Source organism: Eleutherodactylus coqui, chromosome 5 (genome assembly GCF_035609145.1).
Source record: "Eleutherodactylus coqui strain aEleCoq1 chromosome 5, aEleCoq1.hap1, whole genome shotgun sequence".
Taxonomy (NCBI): Eukaryota; Metazoa; Chordata; class Amphibia; order Anura; family Eleutherodactylidae; genus Eleutherodactylus; species Eleutherodactylus coqui.
In genome coordinates, this window is record NC_089841.1 from 155,822,561 (window position 1) to 155,844,074 (window position 21,514).

The window sequence follows — 21,514 nt, forward strand, 5'->3', positions numbered from 1 at the left end:
AAATGTTTGTTTTTACATCATTCCTAAAATAAAACTGCTAATACTCACCTCTTCTGGGTCCCCGCATGTGCTCTGCCAGCAGTGCCAGGTCTTCCCTGTGCTTGTAGTCTTTACAGACTGCAGCAGCCTGTGCACAGAACGTCACAGATGGTTGTAGCTAGCCACAGAACTCTGCCATCAAGCATTGGGCTCTGTGATTGGCTGTGCAGCCTGTGATATCCTGTGAACAGGGGAGACCAATGACTGCAGTGCAAGACATGCGGGGAGCCAGGAGAAGGGAGTATTAGCTGTTTTATTATGTTGGGGCATGAGAGAGATTTTTTTTTTTTAATTTAACTCTGACAACCCCTTTTAATTTCATTGCACCATCAGAATGAAAGCATAAAGGAGCACTCCATTTTTTTATTGTTTTTGGAGACTCCTCACAATATCATTGACTACTCCTGTGGAGAATTCAGTTCTGCAGCTCATGTCTTCCAGGCTGTGTATTCTGCACTTTACTGTCATCTTCCAGGTCACATCAGTCTGCCCCATTAGAAGCAGGGCATTGTCAAAAGTGCTGGTCATGTGACCTGGAGGCCAGAAGAGAAGTGCAGAATCCACAGTCTGGAGGGGACAAGCTACAGACCTGGATTCTTCACAGCAGAGGTCATTGATATTGTGAGGAATATGTCAGGAAAAAACGCAGAGTGGTTCTTTGAGGGTAGGGTTCACCCTGAAATAGTGAGCACAGTGCTAAAGATTTTGGAGTGTGCAGCTTGTATCGGTTTACACTGCAGCACGATCATTCACTGTATGGGAGAAGTTGATTCCCAAACAGTATTTTCTGCTTTTAGTCTCCCTGCCTTTATTCTGCAGGGAAGGAGAGGGAGTACGGGGGGAGGCGGGAAAGGAGATATCTGCAGCAAATGTGTTTAAGAGCTGAAAGTATTTATTAAAAATGTCAGGAGAAAAGTGCTCCTGGCAGATTAAAGCTGTATTTGAGTTGACAGCTTTGACAGGCGAAAGTGATGGGAGGGGAGGAAGAAAAAAAGGGGCGGGGGACTGTAGCTGCACATTTCCTCTAATGCGGATTCCTGGGATCAGGAGCAGAGTCGTTGTGATTCAGATACGGGATGTTAATTAAGAAGTATGACTTGGGGAGGCATGCAACGGTTCTTTGCAGGCAAAACAATCTCTGCCATCTTTTCCCGCTTATTCGCAGATATGTACTGGGGCCGAGATCGATGGTACGTGGAGTACACCAAATATGAAAGTTTATTCTTATTTAATATTAGAAGCAGCCCCCCCCCCTCCTTTCCTTCAGGAGGTGGAAGAATGAAACATAATAAAGAGCTGTGGAGGCCAGAAGTGTTACTATAGCAACAGCGGAACCTATCCTAGTTCTACGTAATGATGTGCTCAATGCAAGCTCGCCATGTGGGGCATTTTGATTGGTGGCAGTAATATATTATTAAGCATAGCGGCCAATGAGACTGTATCATTTTATCTGTGAGCAACGCAGCTAAGTGTTCATAGGACAAAATATGCTTATTACTTTCCCACTTCAGAGGCCAGTATCAACCTGTTTTATCTAGTATCGCAGATTTCAATCTAGTAATATGATATTTTTTTTCCTCCGGTGTATTTAAACAATTATGCTCTTTAGGCCCTTCGTTGCTCTGTACCTTGGCATGTAAATAAGTCTAACGTCCCTGTGTAATTGTTCTCTTAATCTTTTGAGATGTTGCGACCCGTGTTAAAATCTATGCATGGCCTCGCATAATGCCTGTAAGACAACGGGGAAAAAAAATTGTATTCCTTTTTTTTCTTTTTTTTTTTTTTATCTGTTCATGACCCAGCTTAAGAGCTGCCTGTGTTTTAATGGATTTTCTCCCTCGCTCAATTGAATGGATTGTCCCTCATTATCATTTAAATAGAAGCCTCAGTCCCTGTGAACATGGAAAATTTGAATGTGGTTGTAAAGCTGTGATAATGTGAAATATTCTGAAGGTGAAGGGAGGGTGTGAGGAGGCAGGGAGCGGAAAGGGAAAAGAGAAAAAAACCTAATGTAATTGTTGTAGATTTCTGATTTCCCTAGCACCACCCATTACATGATGCGAAAATAGACTAATAATTGTCTCCCTGGCCTTGCCAAACTGGCTGCCCTAGTTAGCTGAAGCTAACACTCTAATTGTCAAGTGCAAACTCCCCCAAGATGAATGAAGATGTATTCAGGGCACAGCAAGGGCTAAACATGAGTGATACCAAGAGGCAAAGATTAAATTGGCAATTATTGGCTTAGCAGAAAAGGTTGGCAGGTGCACTGTGCTCCTCTGACTCACCAGGGAAAAATAGGAAATGCAGCTGCATTATTCACCCGTATGCTGTGCTTAACTACTTCATCGCCATCCGCACGCGCATACATTTGTGGCTTTTAGGGAGGGATGTCTTCATTTACATAGTTACATATGAAATGTTGGAAGTGTAGTTTTGCAGAAATGTCACTTAGTTGATAGAAATATGTTGTGGAGACTCCATAATAATTTTTGGACCCTAAATTTTAAGTCATCTTTCACAATTTGAAAATCCTGTTTAGTCCTTTACTATATCTCTATCTCCTTTCTGCCGTTGAATGTTTACATTTACTCCCAGCAAATAGATGATACGAAACACAGAGATTGTAAGAAAGTTACTAAACCCACTGGAGATAATCATTTGCATGTCCATTTTTCAGTTTGAAGGTAAACTATTAACACTGACTATACGTTCTAATTATCAAGTCTCGGGGACAATCATATGCATATGGAGGCAGCCCTCACTGTCCCTGTAATGTCGAGGACTGAACCTGTTGCTGTCACTGAAGCAGTAAACATGCAGGGGTGATGGTTGCAGATTGTCTAAAGTTTATTGTATTTGTAACATACACAGCTTTTGCAATATTTCTACGTTTGTACAATTTTGAGATATATCTTCCATTTACCATTTGATGGTAGAGCATCTTGATATTACAGATCTTTTAACTATGTGTAAATAAAATGGGGAAGTACAGATTACCATGGCAAAGAATGTTGCAGATGTCCTTTTTATTCATTCAGCACCAGTATGTTTTCCTCATTTTGAGACTCTCGCCTATATTTACCCTCAGCTATGTCTGATGTGAAACTACTTGTGAAAACAGCTAAGAGAATTTTTATTTTGGCAGTTTTCAAAGTTCAGAAACTTGAGTTTGTCTTCGCTGACCTTGTTCTCCTTCCTTCACAGAGCTCAGCTCAGTCACTTTCTGGACGCGGCTACTCAGTAAGTGTTTTCTTTCCTTGTTATACTGTACCTGCTAGTGAGCAGATCGTTTGGTTTAAAGAGTAATAGTCCAATTGCTCTAGATGTCCAAGAAAAAAAATATTCCTCTTCTACTTGTGTAAATTCAAATCTTATCTCGAGTCGTGAACTTTGTATAAAGCTGATCACACACATTAGGTTTGAAGGGGCTGACAGATGAACGAACAAATGGTCGCTTGTACTTTTAGGTAATGGCAACACGAACTTTAGGAAAATCAAGAGATTCTTTAGGGGAAAAGGAATGTAGAGAATAAATATTTCCATGAAAGATCATGGCCGAGAATTAGAGGAAATAATTAAAAACATGCGCTGTGGCTGACACATATCCCGTGTGTGGACAGCTTCACTCTTTTCCACTGTAGTATTCCACTTTTTATTTTCCTGCGACATAACTAAGTTAGGGCTTGTTTTTTGTTGGGCGAGTTTTATTTTTCAGTAGTGCGTTTTAAGATACCATATAATATATTTCGGAAAACTTTTAAAAATTTCTGAGATGAAATGGAAAAAACACAATTTCATCATTTTTTTGTGTGGGTGTATGGGGGTTTACAGCATTCAAGGTGCGGTCAACTAGACATTATTTCTATTCTGCGGATGCCTTCAATACCAAATATCCATTATTTTTTTTATGGTGTACTAATTAAAACTAACATAACTTAGTGCTGTGTGAGGACTCAATTCTTGTGGGGAGACGTTTTGTTCTTTTGGTTCCATGTTGGGGTTTATAAGACTCTTGGAGTACCTTTTTATTCAATTTTTCATTTGAAAAATAATAATACACAATGCTTTTTTGGTTACCCCATTTCAATGTGTGGTATAAACAATATATTGGGACCTGAGTTATCTCTGATCCCAAAAGATCCGACTGGGTGTCAGCTGTCAAAGACAGCCTACACCTGCCAGGTATAGAGCAGTTTTAGTTTTTTAATTGCCATTATATTGTCATATAATGTGTCCTAACCAACAGTTATATGTTATGTTATTGGTTTGTTGGTATTATTGCTTTTGGGGATGTTTATAATTGAAGTGCACCTTTTAGATAACTCCAGTTATGATAATGCTTTTTATTATATGGCACTCCCCACAATGCTTGACTCTCTAGCCCTGATGTGTTTCACATTTTCTTTTGTGATTAAAACCGTTTCCCAACCAATGCTTTCTTACTCTTTTATCAATATGAGATTTTTCTTCCATCATGCAACAGCCATTATCATTGGCCTGCTTTTCACATGGCTGACAGCAAGCTCAACATCTAATAGGCTGTAGTATAAAAGAAAGACACCAAATCAGGAACTAATGAGGAGCTAAAACTCTGAGATACATCAAAATGTATGAACTAGAATAAAAGAGCCTTCCTTGGCAATTGTTCCTCTGCTTATATATGTGGCACAAAGTAAAAACCTGTATTGCTCACCCCTCATCAGTAATACAGGCTATCATGTAGCAGACCTTGAAGAGAGCGAGAGATTGGAAAGGATAAAAGCTGGAAATGGAAAATGAGCAGCTCAACATAACTCATCCCGCACGTCCTTCTTTAGCCAGTGCTTATTTTAATGGTTAGATTTCTACTTTTAGTTGTTAGAAAAACTAAATTAAGACGCCTTTTGTTGGAAACCTACTTTAATCTGTTTTAATTCCAGTAGTATATTTAATACCATATGTTAGAAATGCCAAATCCTATTACCCGGTTTTGAATGGTGTGTTATGCATCATTCGGTCAGCAACTATGTGCCCAGACTCCCTCATAAACTTTGACACTCAGATTATACATAATTGCCTACACAGGGAAAAGAAGAATATTAATAGCTGGATTTTTGTGTAGTTTTACCTAGAATGGGGGGAAGAAAATCACCAAAGTGCTACTTTAAACATTGCTTGTGGGTGCTACCACAGACACTAAATAGCCCCCAAAAATGCGTCCAGCTTAGGCCGTTCAAATGTACTCCCTGGATGCTGCTTTGGAGTACTAACTGCATGATCCCTCTCAGAAAGTGCCTTTTGGGTGGCATGTTCATTGGGTACACCTATTAGACATGTGCCCTTATGCATCCTCCAGGCCGGTTTCACACACCTAAGATTCTCGCGCAAGATTTGTGCATTGCGAGGCGCACAAATCTCACACATATATGAACGTCATTCTTTTGAATGGGATCATGCAAATGAGCAATTTTTTTTTCTCACATCGCACCTATTACAAAAACGTAGGGAAATCGAACGTTGTCGAGCGCAGTATTGGGCCACTATTCACGGCACTCGCCCCCTGTTAAATTGGCTTAAGGATGCAGTCGTTGTTTTCCCCAACATTTAAAAAAAAAAAAAAAAATCATAACTCTTATTTATCAATCAACGTAGCTGTCTGCAGGCTTGTTTTTTGTGGGATGAGTTGTGTTTTTCAGTGGTAATATTTACTGTACCATATAATGTACTGAAAAGCTTTTTTAAAATTCTAAGTGGAGTGAAGTGGAACCAAACAAAATTCCACTATCTTTGTGGGGACTTGTTTCAACAGTGTGCACTGCAGCAAAATGACATAACTTTATTCTATGGGTCAGTATGATTACTACGATACCAAATTTATTTAGGCTTGAGGCTTTTTTTCTTTTTTTTTTTTGCTGTAATAATTTTAAAATATCTTTGGGCAGAAATAGTTATTTTTTGCCGCATCTTCTGACAGCCATAACATTCTTTATTTTTCTGTTGCCCTAGTTTTGTGGGGCTCATTTTTTGAGGGACATCCTGTAGTTTCCACTGGTATTATTTTGGAGTACATGACTTTTTGTATCCCTTAATTACATTTTTTATTGGAGTTGGTGTGACCAAAAAACCCCCAAAATTCTGGCATTATTTATTTTATGGACGACGTTCACTATGTTGCTTTCACTATTTTTTATCGTTGATAAAACAATAGGGGACAAGAACTTGCTATGGTTGGATTGCTCCTGCAGTGTGATGTAATACCATAGTATTACATTACACCACGATCTAACAGGCAATCTATCAAGCCACTCCACAGGCATAGCTTGATAGGCAATCTGCAATGGCAGCCCTAGGGACTTTAAGAAGGCCCCTGGGTGCCATAGCAACTGCACGACACCCTGCAATTTCGTCACAGGGCGCAATTCGTGACCCTTAAATATCGATCGGGGCATTTAAATTCCACTGTAAAAATTGACAACATTTAAAGGAAAGGGAGCGGCGATCAGAGCTGTTGTGGGTGGGTGTCTACTGTAGGAAACAGCCAGCACCCACGTTGTATGGAGTGGGATCGACACCACCCCCACCCCCCGATGCCTCTTCAAACATACCCTGAACCTCCATGATGTAAATGTACATAATGAAGCGTTAAGGGGTTAAATGGAACCTGTCTTTGGACCAATCCTTCTAGGATAAAGGTGTAACGTTCAGCACCCATAACCATAACCATTGGGTCCATTACTTCAACAATGCCTGCTTTCTAGTATTAGTATAGTGTTGTTACATGACATGCTATACAACTCTCCTTCAGTAGGCTAAATGAGTGCTCACATTATATAGGTGGCTGCACGTTTTTCTCTTGCTTTTTTTCATGGTGAAAAGTAACTGCAAAACTATTTTGCATTTCAGGGAATCGGACATTTCACTATTTGGTTCCCAGTAAGCCGCTCACGCTTCCATGCAGTTTTTAGGACAGGCTTCCTTTCTGTAGCATTAGAAGATTGCATAAAAATTGTGACCGCTGCACCATGTTTTATTATCTATAGAAGCATTTCTAGGAACATTTCCCAGAACTACTAATATGGGGAAAACATATTTGGATTGCAGCCAAGCTTGCGTGTATTAATAATATGCCATTTTTCCTTGGCTTATAGAGGACATTATGAACCCACCCTGCCCATGTCAGATTCTTGAAATTCCCTCTGGCAAATTGGCAAAATAATGCATCAAGTGATATGTTGAGCCGACTATTCACGCCAATTGAAAGCATTGGCCATTCTAATTGCTGGATATTTTTTAACCCGTCTAAGTAATCTGGACATTTTGATCAGTGCAGCGTACATAAGTGTCTTACTACTGTAGCATGCCTTACTCCCCTTGTACTGTAAATTGTCCCAACTCCAAGATCCGCTGAAGTGACATGTGCGTCTTCTGTGATCAGCAACTAAACCCACAGTGAAAGTAATATCCAGTAGGATCCCATCTCCTTTGTGTGTTACAAATACCTTAAAGAATAAATGCTCTTTGCTGTCTCTTTGAAGCGCTGTCACATGGGATAAGCACGCTTACCGGATCTACACATTGTGGCGGTGGAGGAATAAACAGCCGTAAATAATCCGCCACTTGTCTACGGAGATGTGAAAATTGAGTACAGGGGGATTTGGCTTCTGTGCAGATGCTGGAAGGGGAGGGAGGAGAGGTTATGATCTGAGCTGGGATGCAGGCTGGAGCCATAACTGGATTTCACTTTGACACATTGATGTACGTGGCAGGATTTTCACTCTACATCAACTGTTGAAAATAAAAACTCCTGAGCAGTATGCACGAATTTATCTACATTCACTAAACTATTGTCAGGTAGATTGTACTGCAGCCCCAGCCTTTATAAAGAGGAAGTGAAAGAAATGGCAGTTTCAGAGCCTAAACTCTGATGCTACTTTCACACGAGCGTGAATCTCGCGCGTTGCAAAATGCACAAAACTCATGCAAATATGAACTCCATTCTTTTGAATGAACTGACTATGTGGACCCTTGACCGAAAAATATAAAAAAATATAGCTTTTATTAAAGAAATAACTAAAAGGAAGAACATACACACATAAATCTAGATCCAGGAAAACCCATGGAACCGATAAAAATATATTGATACCACTGTCCATAAACAGTAATAGACCGGTCAGTCTGAGTATCGTTATGACTCAGCCAATTAGTGTATTCGGTCTCTTTGCAGAATCTGACAGGATTATCAGAATCTATTGTATACACGTCAACCTAATCAGGAGATGAAAAAGTGACATAAGTCCGACAGTTGGATGTTACAGAACGTGACCCAAACTCCAGAGATCAGGTTCGGTGATGTATACGTCGTTCACATCGAGAAAATAAGCTATGCCGGACCACTAAAAATTGTAAGCGTAACCCAACGCGTTTCTCCCACAATGTGGGTTCATCAGGGGTTTCAATACGCAAAAAATGGTACTTTACTGGTTTAATGACTCCCAGTCAGAAATCGGATAGTGGTACAAAAATAAAAATTGATGAAGCCTCAAAATGTCCAGCACTGTCAAATAAATGACACACTGGATATAGAGGGATCAATCAGAGTAGAACTGTCATTTCCACTGGTGACGATTATATTACTAGATAGATTATTGTCGCCATATAAGATAAATGAACTGACAGGACTACTCCATGGAGAATCCGTAGCGGGCCTGATTTTCCCCGTGGACATGAGGCCTTAAGCATTTGAATACATGTTTTCTAAAATTAGAAAAGTATGGCTGCTTTCTTCCAGCACCACATCTGTCCATGGGTTGGGTGTGATATTGTAATTCTGATCCAATGAAGTGAATGGGATGAGCTGCAATACCAAATACAAAATGTAGGTAGGTGTAGTGCTGGTTTTGGAAGACAGCAGTCATGTTTAACTAATCATTGCTAACCCCTTTAAGGGTAGGATAATATTTTCCACGTTAGGTGAGGCCTCAGGTGGCGCCAACTCCTGCAAAGATGGGAGGCATGCATAATAAGCATGGAGTTACAGATATAAGGCTGGAGAAATAGCTGCTGCCACAATTATGCATCTAGCCCCTCCGTTTCTAAGTTTGGCCATAAGATATGCCAGAAATGGACTTTAGTGTATTTTGTTCAAAATACATAGTTATACAGACTCTGCAGCTTTATCCCCATTGACTATGCTTTTGTCGTTTGACATCTGATCGCTGACACAATCTTACCCGGCAATGTTTGGGTGAACGCATGTTCAGACGAACATTCATCCTTACTCATTGGACCCTCTATAAGGGCCTTAAGAATGGCCACTTTTTGTAGCAGCTTTTAAATCTACCTTATTATTAAGCGATTTATCACTCAGTATCCACGCTATTAGCCAAAACAAACCACTTCTTCTTGTGGACTTGGTGCAACCATGTATTATTTTCAATTCCTTAAATAGGCACCATGTCTAAATTTTCCCTGCAGTTCCTTGCCCAGGACTCCAGCAGACTCAACATAGTACAAGACAAACTCTGAGAAAGAAGTTCTTGTGAAAATATATTCTGCTAAGTGATAGTTGACAACCATGAAACCCATCAATGTATAACTAAGGCCCCCTTCACAGGGCCGAGAAAATGTGTGAGATTAGTGCGTTGTGAGGCGCACAAATCATGTACAAATATGAACCCCATTCTTTCGAATAAGGTCATATACATGAGCGATTTTTTTATTTTATTTTTTTTTTCTTATCACATCGGGGTCCTGGAAAAAAATCGTAGCATGTCTTTTCTGAGTGTTCCCTCGGAACGCCTTGCCCATTGTTTTCAGTGGGGCCAGAAAACACATCGCACAGCATGCAATGTGCACACAATGCAAGGTTTCCCATTGAAATGCTTGCCGATCACAACTACTCTGAACTGAGGCGAGGCGGTTTTAACACAAAAACACCTCATATCTGCAGGGAAATCGCACATTCCCAAGTGCGATATCGGACTGAGTTTCACGGCCCAATATCATGCTTGCCCATGTGAAATTAGCAGAACTATCTGTCTGTAATATCCGGCAGCGGTAGTAATTTTTTTTACTTATCCCATTAACACTTGGGTGGTTTCACTTAGTGACATGTAAACTATCAGCTAGGAGGAGGAAGAGGGGCACAGCGAAACTATGGCCTCCGGCTGCACAAGGGGTCTGACAATGTGTTTGTCAGAAGAGAAATGTGTTCATCAATATTCCTGAGGTGAGAGTCAATCATGAATGATGCTAATGCCGCTTCCGGGGAACTTGTTTTACTCCATTATGATAAGAGTCAGAGGAATGCATAGAAAGGCATCTTACCAGACCTTGCTGAGCACAGGATAACGGCACCTGAACCGGTTCTGGGAGATGAACAGCGGGAGCTTTTTTTTGCACCCCCTAGTTAACCATTGATGAGCATTTTATCCATTCTTCATATTTAAATCGCAGATTCTTTTGGCAGCAGCACTTTAAGACCAAGAAATGACTATATTATTAAAATGCATATTAACCAAAATATATCAGCTTGATGCCCCCCCATCCATTTTAAAAACTGTACTTCACACAGGAAAAGATAGCTGTCAAGAAGGCTAATGCTGTGTTATCATTGTGCCAGTTGTGGTCATAGTCCCATAGTCTGCGGCCAGCCAGCCTCAGCTTTTCTGCACAGTGAGTCACTTAGCCCTAAATACATTCTCCTTCCTGCTGAAGCTTAGGGTTGTGTGGGGAGGCGGAGGAGCCCTGGCTTTCTCGCTGTGGTTTCCCCCTTGCAGTGCAGCGGAAAAGCTTAGGCTGACTGAGACGGAAATCACTTGGTTAGCTGACGGCCACCATGCATTTAGATAAAATCGGCTTAGCAGGTTTTTTTTTTGTGTGTACGTCTCAGAAAATGAATGAAAAAAATATCTATTATATGTAACCTGCAGTAAAGACTTCACTGTCTACAGCGTCTCAAGAGTCTTTTTTTTTCCCTCCTGAAACATGAAGGATTTACCAGGAGAAATATCACTATCCTTTTTTTTTTTCCTTTCTTTTTAGAGAGTATACATGCGGGAAGCCTCTGGGTTTTTTTTCATCACTATCTCATTCATTCACAGTACCTTTATTCTTCTATTCACCATTTTCAAATGTGCTGCTAAGGTTATATAAGGCACATCATTGAAATCGGCCCTTCTGTCAAGACCTCACACGGAGAAATCTGAGGTGCCTATGTGTGAATGACTACATGAGATTATTACTCATTTCAACATCTTTCAGAGGTGTAAAGATAAGACAGACACGACAAAAAGCCCATGTAGTATCCAATGCCCGAAAGTAGCTATGCTTAAGCTGGTCATACACGTGATATTTATCTGCAGACCACCAGCAGATCCAGCCAAAGGTGGCCATACATATTCGATACAGATCAACCAAAACCACTGTTTCAGAGACTAGAGAAACGGCACCTTCTGGCCAAACAGATCTGTCTTATGATGGAACAGACCCCCTAGGGCCTAGGCTATAATGGGCTCCATTCGGTTTCTGCCAAGGCTTCCACCTTTTTAACAGGGAAAATAGCACAGCATGCTGGACATGGTGTCACTGTGACCTGAATGTCACATACAAACCCAAGTGGGGAATACGTCTTATGATGAATGGGTGTGGGGCAGTGAGAATTTGATGTCTCATTGAAAAACTACATTTAGCCGTGGATTTTAAAGACCACCTCTCTCCTGTCTCGTCTCATCTTATGTATAGAACACGGTGGACTGTAGTTATACTTTCATCAGTGGCCACTGTGTGTTCTATCTATCTATCTATCTATGTATATATATATATGTGTGTGTGTGTGTGTGTGTGTGTATATATATATATATATAATATATATATATATAAAATTATAGTGTCAGTCTCCCAATTAATTAAAGTTTAAAAGATGAATCTCCATTTTGCCAGTATTCCTCCTCCGGGGTCTGGGGCATATTAAATCCATGCTCTGCAATGAAGCATCCATTTTAATCCCTGAAATATTTATTCGTGCTGCACAGTAGCCATAATTCTCCTGCAGGCAGTGTCTGTTAATATGCATGTGTCTGGCAATTACATGTCTGCAAAAGATTTCTTGTCCTAGTAGTCTGAAGATAGAAAGAAAATAACTCATCCTAAGATTTCTCAATTTTTACCACATTATTTACATATTGCAATTATCATTGACGCCTGGGTTCTGTCAGGGTTTTGTTATTTCTACAAACTAAAACTAGCTAATATTTGAAAAAAAAAAAGTGGATTCTGTGTGTCTTATCAGCTCCACCCTCCAGTCAAAGTTTCACTTAGTTGTTCATCACTGGACCTGGAATGCAGATTGCTATTGGTTAAACCAATACATATACAACGCTTGGTTCTAGGCTTTAATCATGGTCCATAGTAAATATATGGGGCGGGATTAAAGATTCTTCTCCTCACAGGAGCATGAGGGTTCCTCGGGTGTCAGTGAGAGCTGAGGACCCTGAGGAGAAGGTAGAAGCATTTTTTAACCGCTTTTGCCTTCTCTTTTGTGGGCTACATAGCGCGCAGTGAGCGCTATGTAGTGAATATAGAAAGCGGAAGTTCTGTTTCCACTATTTGACCCGGCAATCATGTGATTGCTGGGGGTCCCCTGGCATATCAAAGTTGCAGGGTCTTATCAGACTCAGATCAGCTCTGCCAGTGACTATTGTCACTACAAAGGGATGTTTTCCCCTATAATTGGGGCTCCAAGGATGCCCCTGCTACAGTTGCAAAGTGTGAAATAGAAAAAGAAGAAATTGTGAATGTCCCTCAGAGGGTTGTGTAAGGTGTCATGGTGGACATAGATGTCTATAATAAAAAAAAAAAAGGAAAAAAGTATTATAGAATAATAAAATTTATATATATATATATATATATATATATATATATATATATATATATATATATATATATATATATATTGTGGCCAGCTGGGGTCACTCGCCTGCGGATTGCCGATTCTCGGTCTAGACTTGGGCAGCACACATGTAGAAACTGCTCCAGCCACTTGGATTTCAGTAAAACTCTGGCAGCTGCCAGCATTTATTTATCAACACAGCAACGTAAACAGCATATCATACAGTCCAGAATACACGAACGCACAGGGTCCCCGTCACTAACCCTGCCCGGGGTGTCTAGAGAGCGTCATCCTCTTTCTAGACTAGATTAACAGGCGCAGACTGCTCCGAACCGGACCTCAGGCTCCGAGTTTCTGACACGGCTCCTCACACCGCCTCTCACTCTGGCTGGCAGCCAGCATTACACCTGAGTATGGCAGGAACTGTTCTTTTTCTCTTACTTCCTTCCAACCCCCATCCCAGGTGTTCTCTCTGTCTTTTAGTACCAGAAGTCCTGTCTGCAGCCCTCTAAATGCCCTTCTATGTACTGCACTGCCACTAATATATATTTATACAAAATGTATAATAAGCAAACTACCCACCACCGACGCCAACTTATAAAATAAATTTAAATATGAAAAATAGCCCTTTATGTCACTGGGGGGGGGGGGGGGGGAGAGAATACAGCAAAAATGGTTTTGGTAGCTGAAGAATAAAAATAGCCTCAAAACCACCACATGGGTAAAATCCCTAAAAAGGGTCTGGTCACTTAGGACCGAAACACCGTGGTCCTGCACAGGTTAAATTAATATCACAGCGCAGGAAATATTCTTAAAGCAGCACATTTCATTGAAAATCCAACAAAGGAACCTAACAAAGGCTTTTTAGGAAAGAAGGGTAAAATGACTGAACCATCTCCAAACTCTGTGTATTGTGGCATGTTTATGTTTAGCATGCTATGTGTAATTGGATTGTGTGCTGGATTCTATCCAGGTTTACTGCCCTCATTCTCTGTCATAACGAGCCACCAAACCGAATGTAACATAAGTGGAGAGTAACTGAAAACAGGTCTGTCTCACCGGAAAGCCAGAGTAGATGGATCATGGCTTTGAGAGAATTTTGAGACCTTGGGATGGAGGCAGACAGACCGAGTATAATCAGTCTCAGGGAAATGAAGACGTATTCTCTCCATTATTTCATTTGCTGGCTACAAACATTTAAGGCTAAGCGCTAATAATAGTTGTGGAAAAAGAAATGCATTCTGAGAATCTGATAGTTTAGAAATTCTGATAATCCACAAGTCACATTTTCTGTAGGATGTGATTAAATTGGGAGAAGAGTCTGTGGTTTCACACACAGGTTGTTTCAAATAAAAATCCAGTTTTTGTTGCGATTTTCCATGGTTTTTTAAGGCAAAGTCATAAGTGGACCCGACAGGGAGGGGAAGTACAGTATAAGCTTATCCATTTATAGTTCTCATTCCTTTTGAATCCACTGCTGGCTTTGGCTAAAAAAACACCAAAAAACTGTGGCTTTAAAGGAAACCTGTCAGGTCCCCTAAGCGCAGAGTGTTACGGCAGCAGAAATGCAGTCCTAAGCTCTCACTCACGACCTGACTGTTGTGGGTTCAATCCCCGCATGGTTTAAGTAGCCGGCTCAGCTTCCATCCTGCCGAGGTCAGTAAAATGAGTACACAGCTTGCTGGGGGGTAAAAGATGACTGGGGAAGGCAATGACAAACCACCCCGCAAATACAGTCTACCAAGAAAACTTCACTTCAGTCATGATTCGGTGCTTGTACTAGGGGACTTTACCTTGACCTTCACTTATACCAATCAGTTTGGTGGTTTTGCAAACCTTACTTTTCAAACTTTGCAGGGCTGGACTGCTGGACATCCTCCAGATGCTCATTGTCAGGTACTTCTGTGTTAATGTGCACAGGAAAAAACCTGTCAATCAACATCTGTGGGGCAGGAGATTGTGCATATATGAATATGCATGAGCTTCATTAGATGCATCTTCCGGCTATGCACAGTTTCAAAAGAAAGATTTGCAAAACTACTAAACTGATGTGCATAAGTGACAGACTGCTGAAATCCTTGTGCCTGTCACTATCCTGTGCTTCCAGCAGCCTGGGCAGCTTACGGACCTGACAGGTTATCTTTAAGGCAGGGGTCACACAGGACCGATTTCCAACAGAATTCCCACAGAATGGCCGCACCAGAAAACCACGAATTCCGCTGGAAAAGCGCAGCTTCAAACAGTTCAGCGGTTTTGTAGCAGTTTCACCATCAGCATTCCGCTGCGGCTTTCTCAACTATAGAGAGGAGAGAGGCCACTGTGGAAAAGAGAAAAGAATTGACATGCCGCGGAATTGTATTCCACGCCACATGTCAGTTTTTATGCGGCTTGGACGAGATTTTTGCAAAATCTTGTCAATTTTGCTGGCTAATCCCGGAATAAGGAACCGTGGGTAGAATTGCTGTGCGGACGTTCCGCACGGAACTTCCGTGGCAATTCCGCCCCATGTGAACACATGGTTTTTTTTGTTTACTTGTACGAATAGTCAGAGTAAAAAAAAGAAATACAGCAAGTCCTGTTCTTGTCCGATTCTCGGGTGAGAAAAGCACATGTAAATGTGTGGGGTCAGACATCTGACTGTTGTCTGATCCGAGTTGCGCCCAAGAATATCAGACTCAACTTGTCCAGCATCGGCGTGCATGTGCCCTAAAAAAAAAACAACAAACCCCTGTTTGTGAAACCACCCTACAGCCGCACTTGATAATTGAAAACCTTCACTAAATTGAGTTTCTAGTAAAATTCTAGATGAGATTTTTGATATTCTGTAATACCACAATGTTTCTGAATAACACTTACATGGGGGCAATGGACATACCTATCCGGGGTCAGCACGAACCCTGTGACGAGTCCCTTTAAACAGTAGATGATAAATAGATTTTTTTCTATTGAAAATGTTGTGGCCAGATGTTACCATAAAGTCTAGAGCAAACTGTTGAAAAGTCTACATACACAACATGCCTCAGGTGTGAATTTTCTAGTGTTCTAGCCATAGTCTTCTCTCTAGGACTTGGAAAACCTGTAGGAAAGACACGTTTTGCTTATTAAATGCTTATAAAAAAATTATATATGAAAAACACACACACACTATATATATATATATATATATATATATATATATATATATATATATATATATATATATATATATATATACACACACAGAAAATAGTATATGCAAAGGAGTCTGATCTTTTAGAAAATCAGTTACAAAAAAATATTCTCTGCCAGGAACAATCCTTGCCCTGCAAATAGTGGACAATGCCGGCCTGGCCTCTCCTCAGGAAAATTAGCTTTTCCCATAATGCATTGCATATCCTCTTGCAGGTGTTCCCGCAGCTCAGCCTCTCACATCTACAGCAAATTAGTAACAGAAGCTAATGGCCCAGCAGGAGCCCATCAAACCACTGACAATTCCAGCCTTTCTAAAGGGCCTTTTATGTCAAAACCTCCATGTGAGACCTGTCCAGCTGTAAAGCCTATTTGTCTGTCCTGGTGTGGGGGCTGGCATTAGCAAGTAGACCTGCTGCTGGAGCCCACGCTGGGACCATGACTGTTGCCTCTAGCAACAGAGAAGAATCACTGTTAACCACTGCAGGGATGGCAACACATCAGTCATGTGCTTACAATAAAGGCACAGAGGTCTTCAGCCCGGCTTTAGTTGTCGCTAAATAATTTCCAGTGGTTGAACATACTATGGTGTAGGTTGGGTAATTTAGTCCACAAGACTTAATTTAACTGAGGTTCTTTGATGCCATCCCTTCCCCCATTCTCCTGCCAACTAGACTAAAGACTTTTATCCTCGCTTACTAGCCTGTTTGCCCCCTCCCACCCATAAATGAATAGGATTATATTGCAGAGAAACAAAGTGTGAAACCGTCTTATCCTTCAATGTGCTAGTCTTATTTGTAGTCGTTTGTGCACCACATATTGGAATTAACAGCAAAAAGCGATGCAGGGCCCTGATGGATGACACTTGTATAGATAGTATATGTGGCTGCTAGCAGTGGCGCAGGGGTCTGTGAAGTTACCAGGGCTCTAAACACTTCACACACTTGGAATATATAGGTGCTTCATAAACTCTTTAACTTGACATTTGAAATGGTATATGAGGTGTTAAATGTTAGCCTAAAGTGTGTTACTGCTGTACATGGTATGTAATGTGTCGAATGTAAAGTTAATATATATAATGTTGCAGCCTGTACATAAAATTGTACTAGAGAAATGGGGGAAGCATGCATACACCTGTAGAGAGCTCAACGAAATAATACTTATGGTTAGTAAGTAGTTTCTTCTTGTACAAATATTGTGCAATTACACTGCTTTGTACAGCCTATAATTATTTTTAAAAAGTTGTAGTTATACTTATTAAAAATGTTACTATCCCCAGATATTCCAGGACTAATGTTATAATAGTGCCACCTGCTGTTTCTGTTGTGTCCCCTCAGTAATTGTTCCAACCACTCCATCTTGCTTCTCTCTCTGCTTCATGGCAAAGAAGAAAGCCTGAGCATGTGTGACCACTTTAGAACATTCACTAAGGTGGACCATCCACAGAAAGGCTCTTCAATAGAAACAGCAGGTGGCGCTATTCCACATTATGCCTGGATTGTCTGGGAATAGAATTTTTTTTTTAAATAATTGTAAATGGAAAAATATAATTAGGCGCTATAAACAATAAATTTGGGTGACCATTTGGTATCTAATTTGGTTGCAAACTGCTTTTGGTCAAAACAAATATGTAGACTCCTTGGGTAACTATTACCTATCCAGCCAATTTAAGCAGGGTTTGGAAGCAGCCTTCACCTGTATGAGTTGCATCAGAAACACAAGACCAACTGATTTTGGTTGGAGCTTTTGTTTCAGCCTATTATTTTTCCTTGAGGGGGTTGTTGTGGACTTTTGTTTTCTATTGATTGAAGACAGGTCAGGAACGAATGATCAACAGGGTTTTACTGCTTGGGATCCCCGCCAATCAATTAAATGCTGGTGCCGATGTCACTGCGAAAAGCCAAAGAAGCAGATTGCTCTGACCATATCGCAGTGGTCCGGATTGGTATTGCAGGCGCAGCTGCCATTCAATAGCATAATCTGCTTCCTGCACTTTTAATAGTGACAGCAACGCCTGGCATCAGCTGATTGGTGTGCATCCCTAGCAATTTACCCATTCAGCTCACATACCTTCATGGGAAATAAACTTGTATAGTTGTGCCTTATGAACACGGATTCCCATACGGCTTCATATTATCAAGCCATTTCATTTGCCACCACACCATGCTCCATTGAGTGCTGTATGTATGGATGAATACTTCTATGAGAGGAAATCTGAGTATACAGCATCCTTTAGAGCGTGTCACAATTGTGTTTGTGATATTCACATCTGAGATACCGCAAGGCCCATGCACTCCTATTGTTACGACCCCTTACAAACTAGGACCATATTGTGGTTGTGTGCATGAGGCCGCCCGAGTACACCTCTTCCTTCAGGCTAAACCTTTTCTTGGGGTACAAAATGTCTACATCGTCATATATACGGATTAATTTACATAGTTATATTTTTAATCAGCAGCCAGAAAGTAATATTTCACATGAAGGCATATATTTAAGAGGTGAGCTATTGCCATAGTTTAAAACAAGAAGAAACCCCTGATAAAATGTCTGTTTCCATTCCAGCTGTTGAACACTTCTACCCTGCAGGGTCTCTGGGTACAATGAACATTAGATAACTTGCACTTGATTCCCTGCTGTTTCCTGTTCCCAAAATGTAATCCCTTCCTTGTCTTGCTCTATTGATTGGGATACACACAAGCTTGTATTGCTTGTGTAATGCCGTTGTAAAACCAATGATGATTGCTCAGTATGCGCTCACCCTGATAGGTAAATTAATTCTCTGTTGGCAGCAAGTCTTGCTTCAAGAACAGGTTAATACCCAGTTGGAGTACTGAATTTACTTAATGAGTAAAAAATGTACAGTGCATTCCTGAGCACATTTCTATTAATCATATTAATGCCAGCGGCTGGTAATCATAAAGCAATTTTTTACCTTTGACAAGGACACAATATCTATTTTTTTCCCCCTCCACAAAGTAGCTGAGTGCCAGAATAGGTCCCTCCTCAGGTACATAAACCTCCCCTTTGGCTGCAACAAAGAATAAAACAAGGAACCCAAAGGCATCGGCTCATCCTTTGAGCCCTCCTCATGACTTTATTTCATTAGACCTAAAGTATAAGGAGGAAAGTTAATGACATCATAAAAGCCAGGACTCCATAAAAGATGTTTCTGCTGATTTACAGCCCGTGTACGCACAGCGGGTCGTATAACTGCCCATTAAAGATGCTGGGTCCTGCTTTGCCTGCAGCTCTCCTTATCTGCAGTCTTTTATTTATGGCCAGAATATTGAGACTGGCTGTGCACTGTAAATCATAAAACCTATTTTATTGCCTGTGTAATTAACCCCTCAATTATCCGCCTCTGCAAGGGAGCTGGCGTCCTTCTCTAGGCCTTTATTAAAGGCTGCAAGCAGCTATTGTCTTTGTGAGAGGTGCAGCCCTTCTAGCCTATGTATTTACTGAGGTAGCAATAAAGTGGCAGCAGTAAGCGCCTCCTATATTGTTTCTAATGCTAGATTATATTGTCTTCAATGGACTATTGTTTTCTAAAACAGGAAGAGTTGAAGAATAACATCCTCCATCCTGTGATTCACTCTCATACACTGACTACCTCTTTATTTTGCATCTACATTGATATTACATATTGGTGTTCACAGTTCGATAGTATTTCTGTTGTACTACAGATAGCGGCGTAGTTTACTTGCATCAAGAAATACGACAACTCAATTATTATGGTCAAATACAGTATATTCTTTCTTCAATCGCAATCCAAGTATGTAATTTTCAACATGGTTGATATGATTAAGTAGCAAATGTTATATTTATGTGAACAGTAAATCCATGGAGCCATACGCCACTTCTCTGTACGTCTGTATTACCAGCATTCATCATCTCCACTGTAAAATAGTGCTCCTTGGTGCTCCCTTTATGTATATGTCCCCTCTCTCCCAGATTTATATGCATGGAATGATTAGGATGATTTGCCCGGTGATTCATGTACATATTTATGCTTTACACATATCCTACATGTTCTTATTCTTTCAGAGTAGCAATGATTTCCCCTTATTAATTAATGCTCATATATATGAAGTTAAAAGTTGAGAAGAGTTGTGTGAAAATGATGAACAATTATTATAACCACATCCTAAATTTTCTACCAGGGGCATTTACATAGCTGGCATAAACACCTAGTATTATTTTTTTTAAGTCCCTGACTTTCACAGCACTGACAAGTTGTTCTTGGAAGAGAAAACCAATGTAAATATCTTCCGTCTGCTAGTTGGGTAGGATCCGGTTCCCACAAGCAAGGAGACATTTGACTTTCAGCACTAATAAGGGAGAGTGTTTGATAAAAATATGTTAATGTAGTTCAGGGAAAAATTGATAACAAATATCTAGCTAGAAAATTATTAGGAAAATATGCCAGGCTGTATTTAACATATGTATTTAACATATTGCTCTCGTTAGAGAACACTCAGCATTTCCTCTGAAATAAATATAGGGGATAGTACATATCTTCCATACGATGCTACAGGGAACTGCTTTTCATTCTAGAAATCTCTCAGTAGAAAAGAACAATGTGGTCTATTTTCTGCTAATTTTGCTCGCAGGAGTCTTATGTTGGGAGTTGCCCAATTGTACAACCTCTTTTGCTCATTCAGAAGACAAAGTAACCATACTTTACATGTGAAAGATTTGGGGCTTCAGATCTCTCCCGTAAAGTATTTTAAAAAAATCAAAAGTTGTAATCCCCTATTATTCTTAAGTGTATAGTTTATCAATCTTTTACTACTGGGGCCTCAATAATCCGAAAACGCTGACTTCTGGGCCCCAACATTGGTCGTCGTCCATGCCGGAATTAATAAAAATCCCTGCAGTTTCTCTCCTGAAATCAGTAGAACATTAACATAACCCCAAAAAGGTAAGTGATCTTGCCTAAAGGGGTTTTCTGGACACAAAATAGCAATTCTAAAAATGCTGAAATCTGATACAGATAAAAGGGACAGGTTGCCACTACTTATCTGCTGCTCTGGACCCTCTTCTTCATCCCTTGCAGCTGCCAATCTGCTGCAGTTTACATGCATCACTTCTGCAGTAAACACAACAGACTGTTCCCTACAACTCCCAGCATGCATAGAGCTGGTTTACTGGCCACCACTGTAGCTCCGCCCACAGCACCAACCCCCCTCTCACTGGGTGCCAGAGAAAGCTCCTGAAGCAGACAGACCGGACCCACTGATACTCTGAACTGCACATACAGCACAGTGCCTCCGCCCCTGTCCTCCCATCATGCACTGCTCACAGGATGTTTGAGGCTGTACATGGGGGAGGAAGTAGCTAATGCAGACAAGATGTCAGAAAAAGTGGAGTTACTTTTCAGGCAGAGGGTCACGTGACCTAGATTAAAACTGAAAAAAGTAGCTAGACCGGGTACAGTGA

The 21,514-nt window shown here is 40.7% G+C and overlaps 1 protein-coding gene across 7 annotated transcripts in view; it reads left to right on the top strand.

Annotated features, from left to right (window-relative positions):
- FBRSL1 (fibrosin like 1) overlaps window positions 1-21,514 on the top strand; it is a 528,725-nt gene that overhangs the window by 269,091 nt on the left and 238,120 nt on the right. For all 7 annotated transcript variants that reach the window (XM_066603438.1, XM_066603435.1, XM_066603441.1 and 4 more), the window contains exon 5: window positions 3,244-3,279. In XM_066603438.1, coding sequence (XP_066459535.1) covers window positions 3,244-3,279 — 36 coding nt within the window. The remainder of the gene's footprint in view (window positions 1-3,243; window positions 3,280-21,514) is intronic.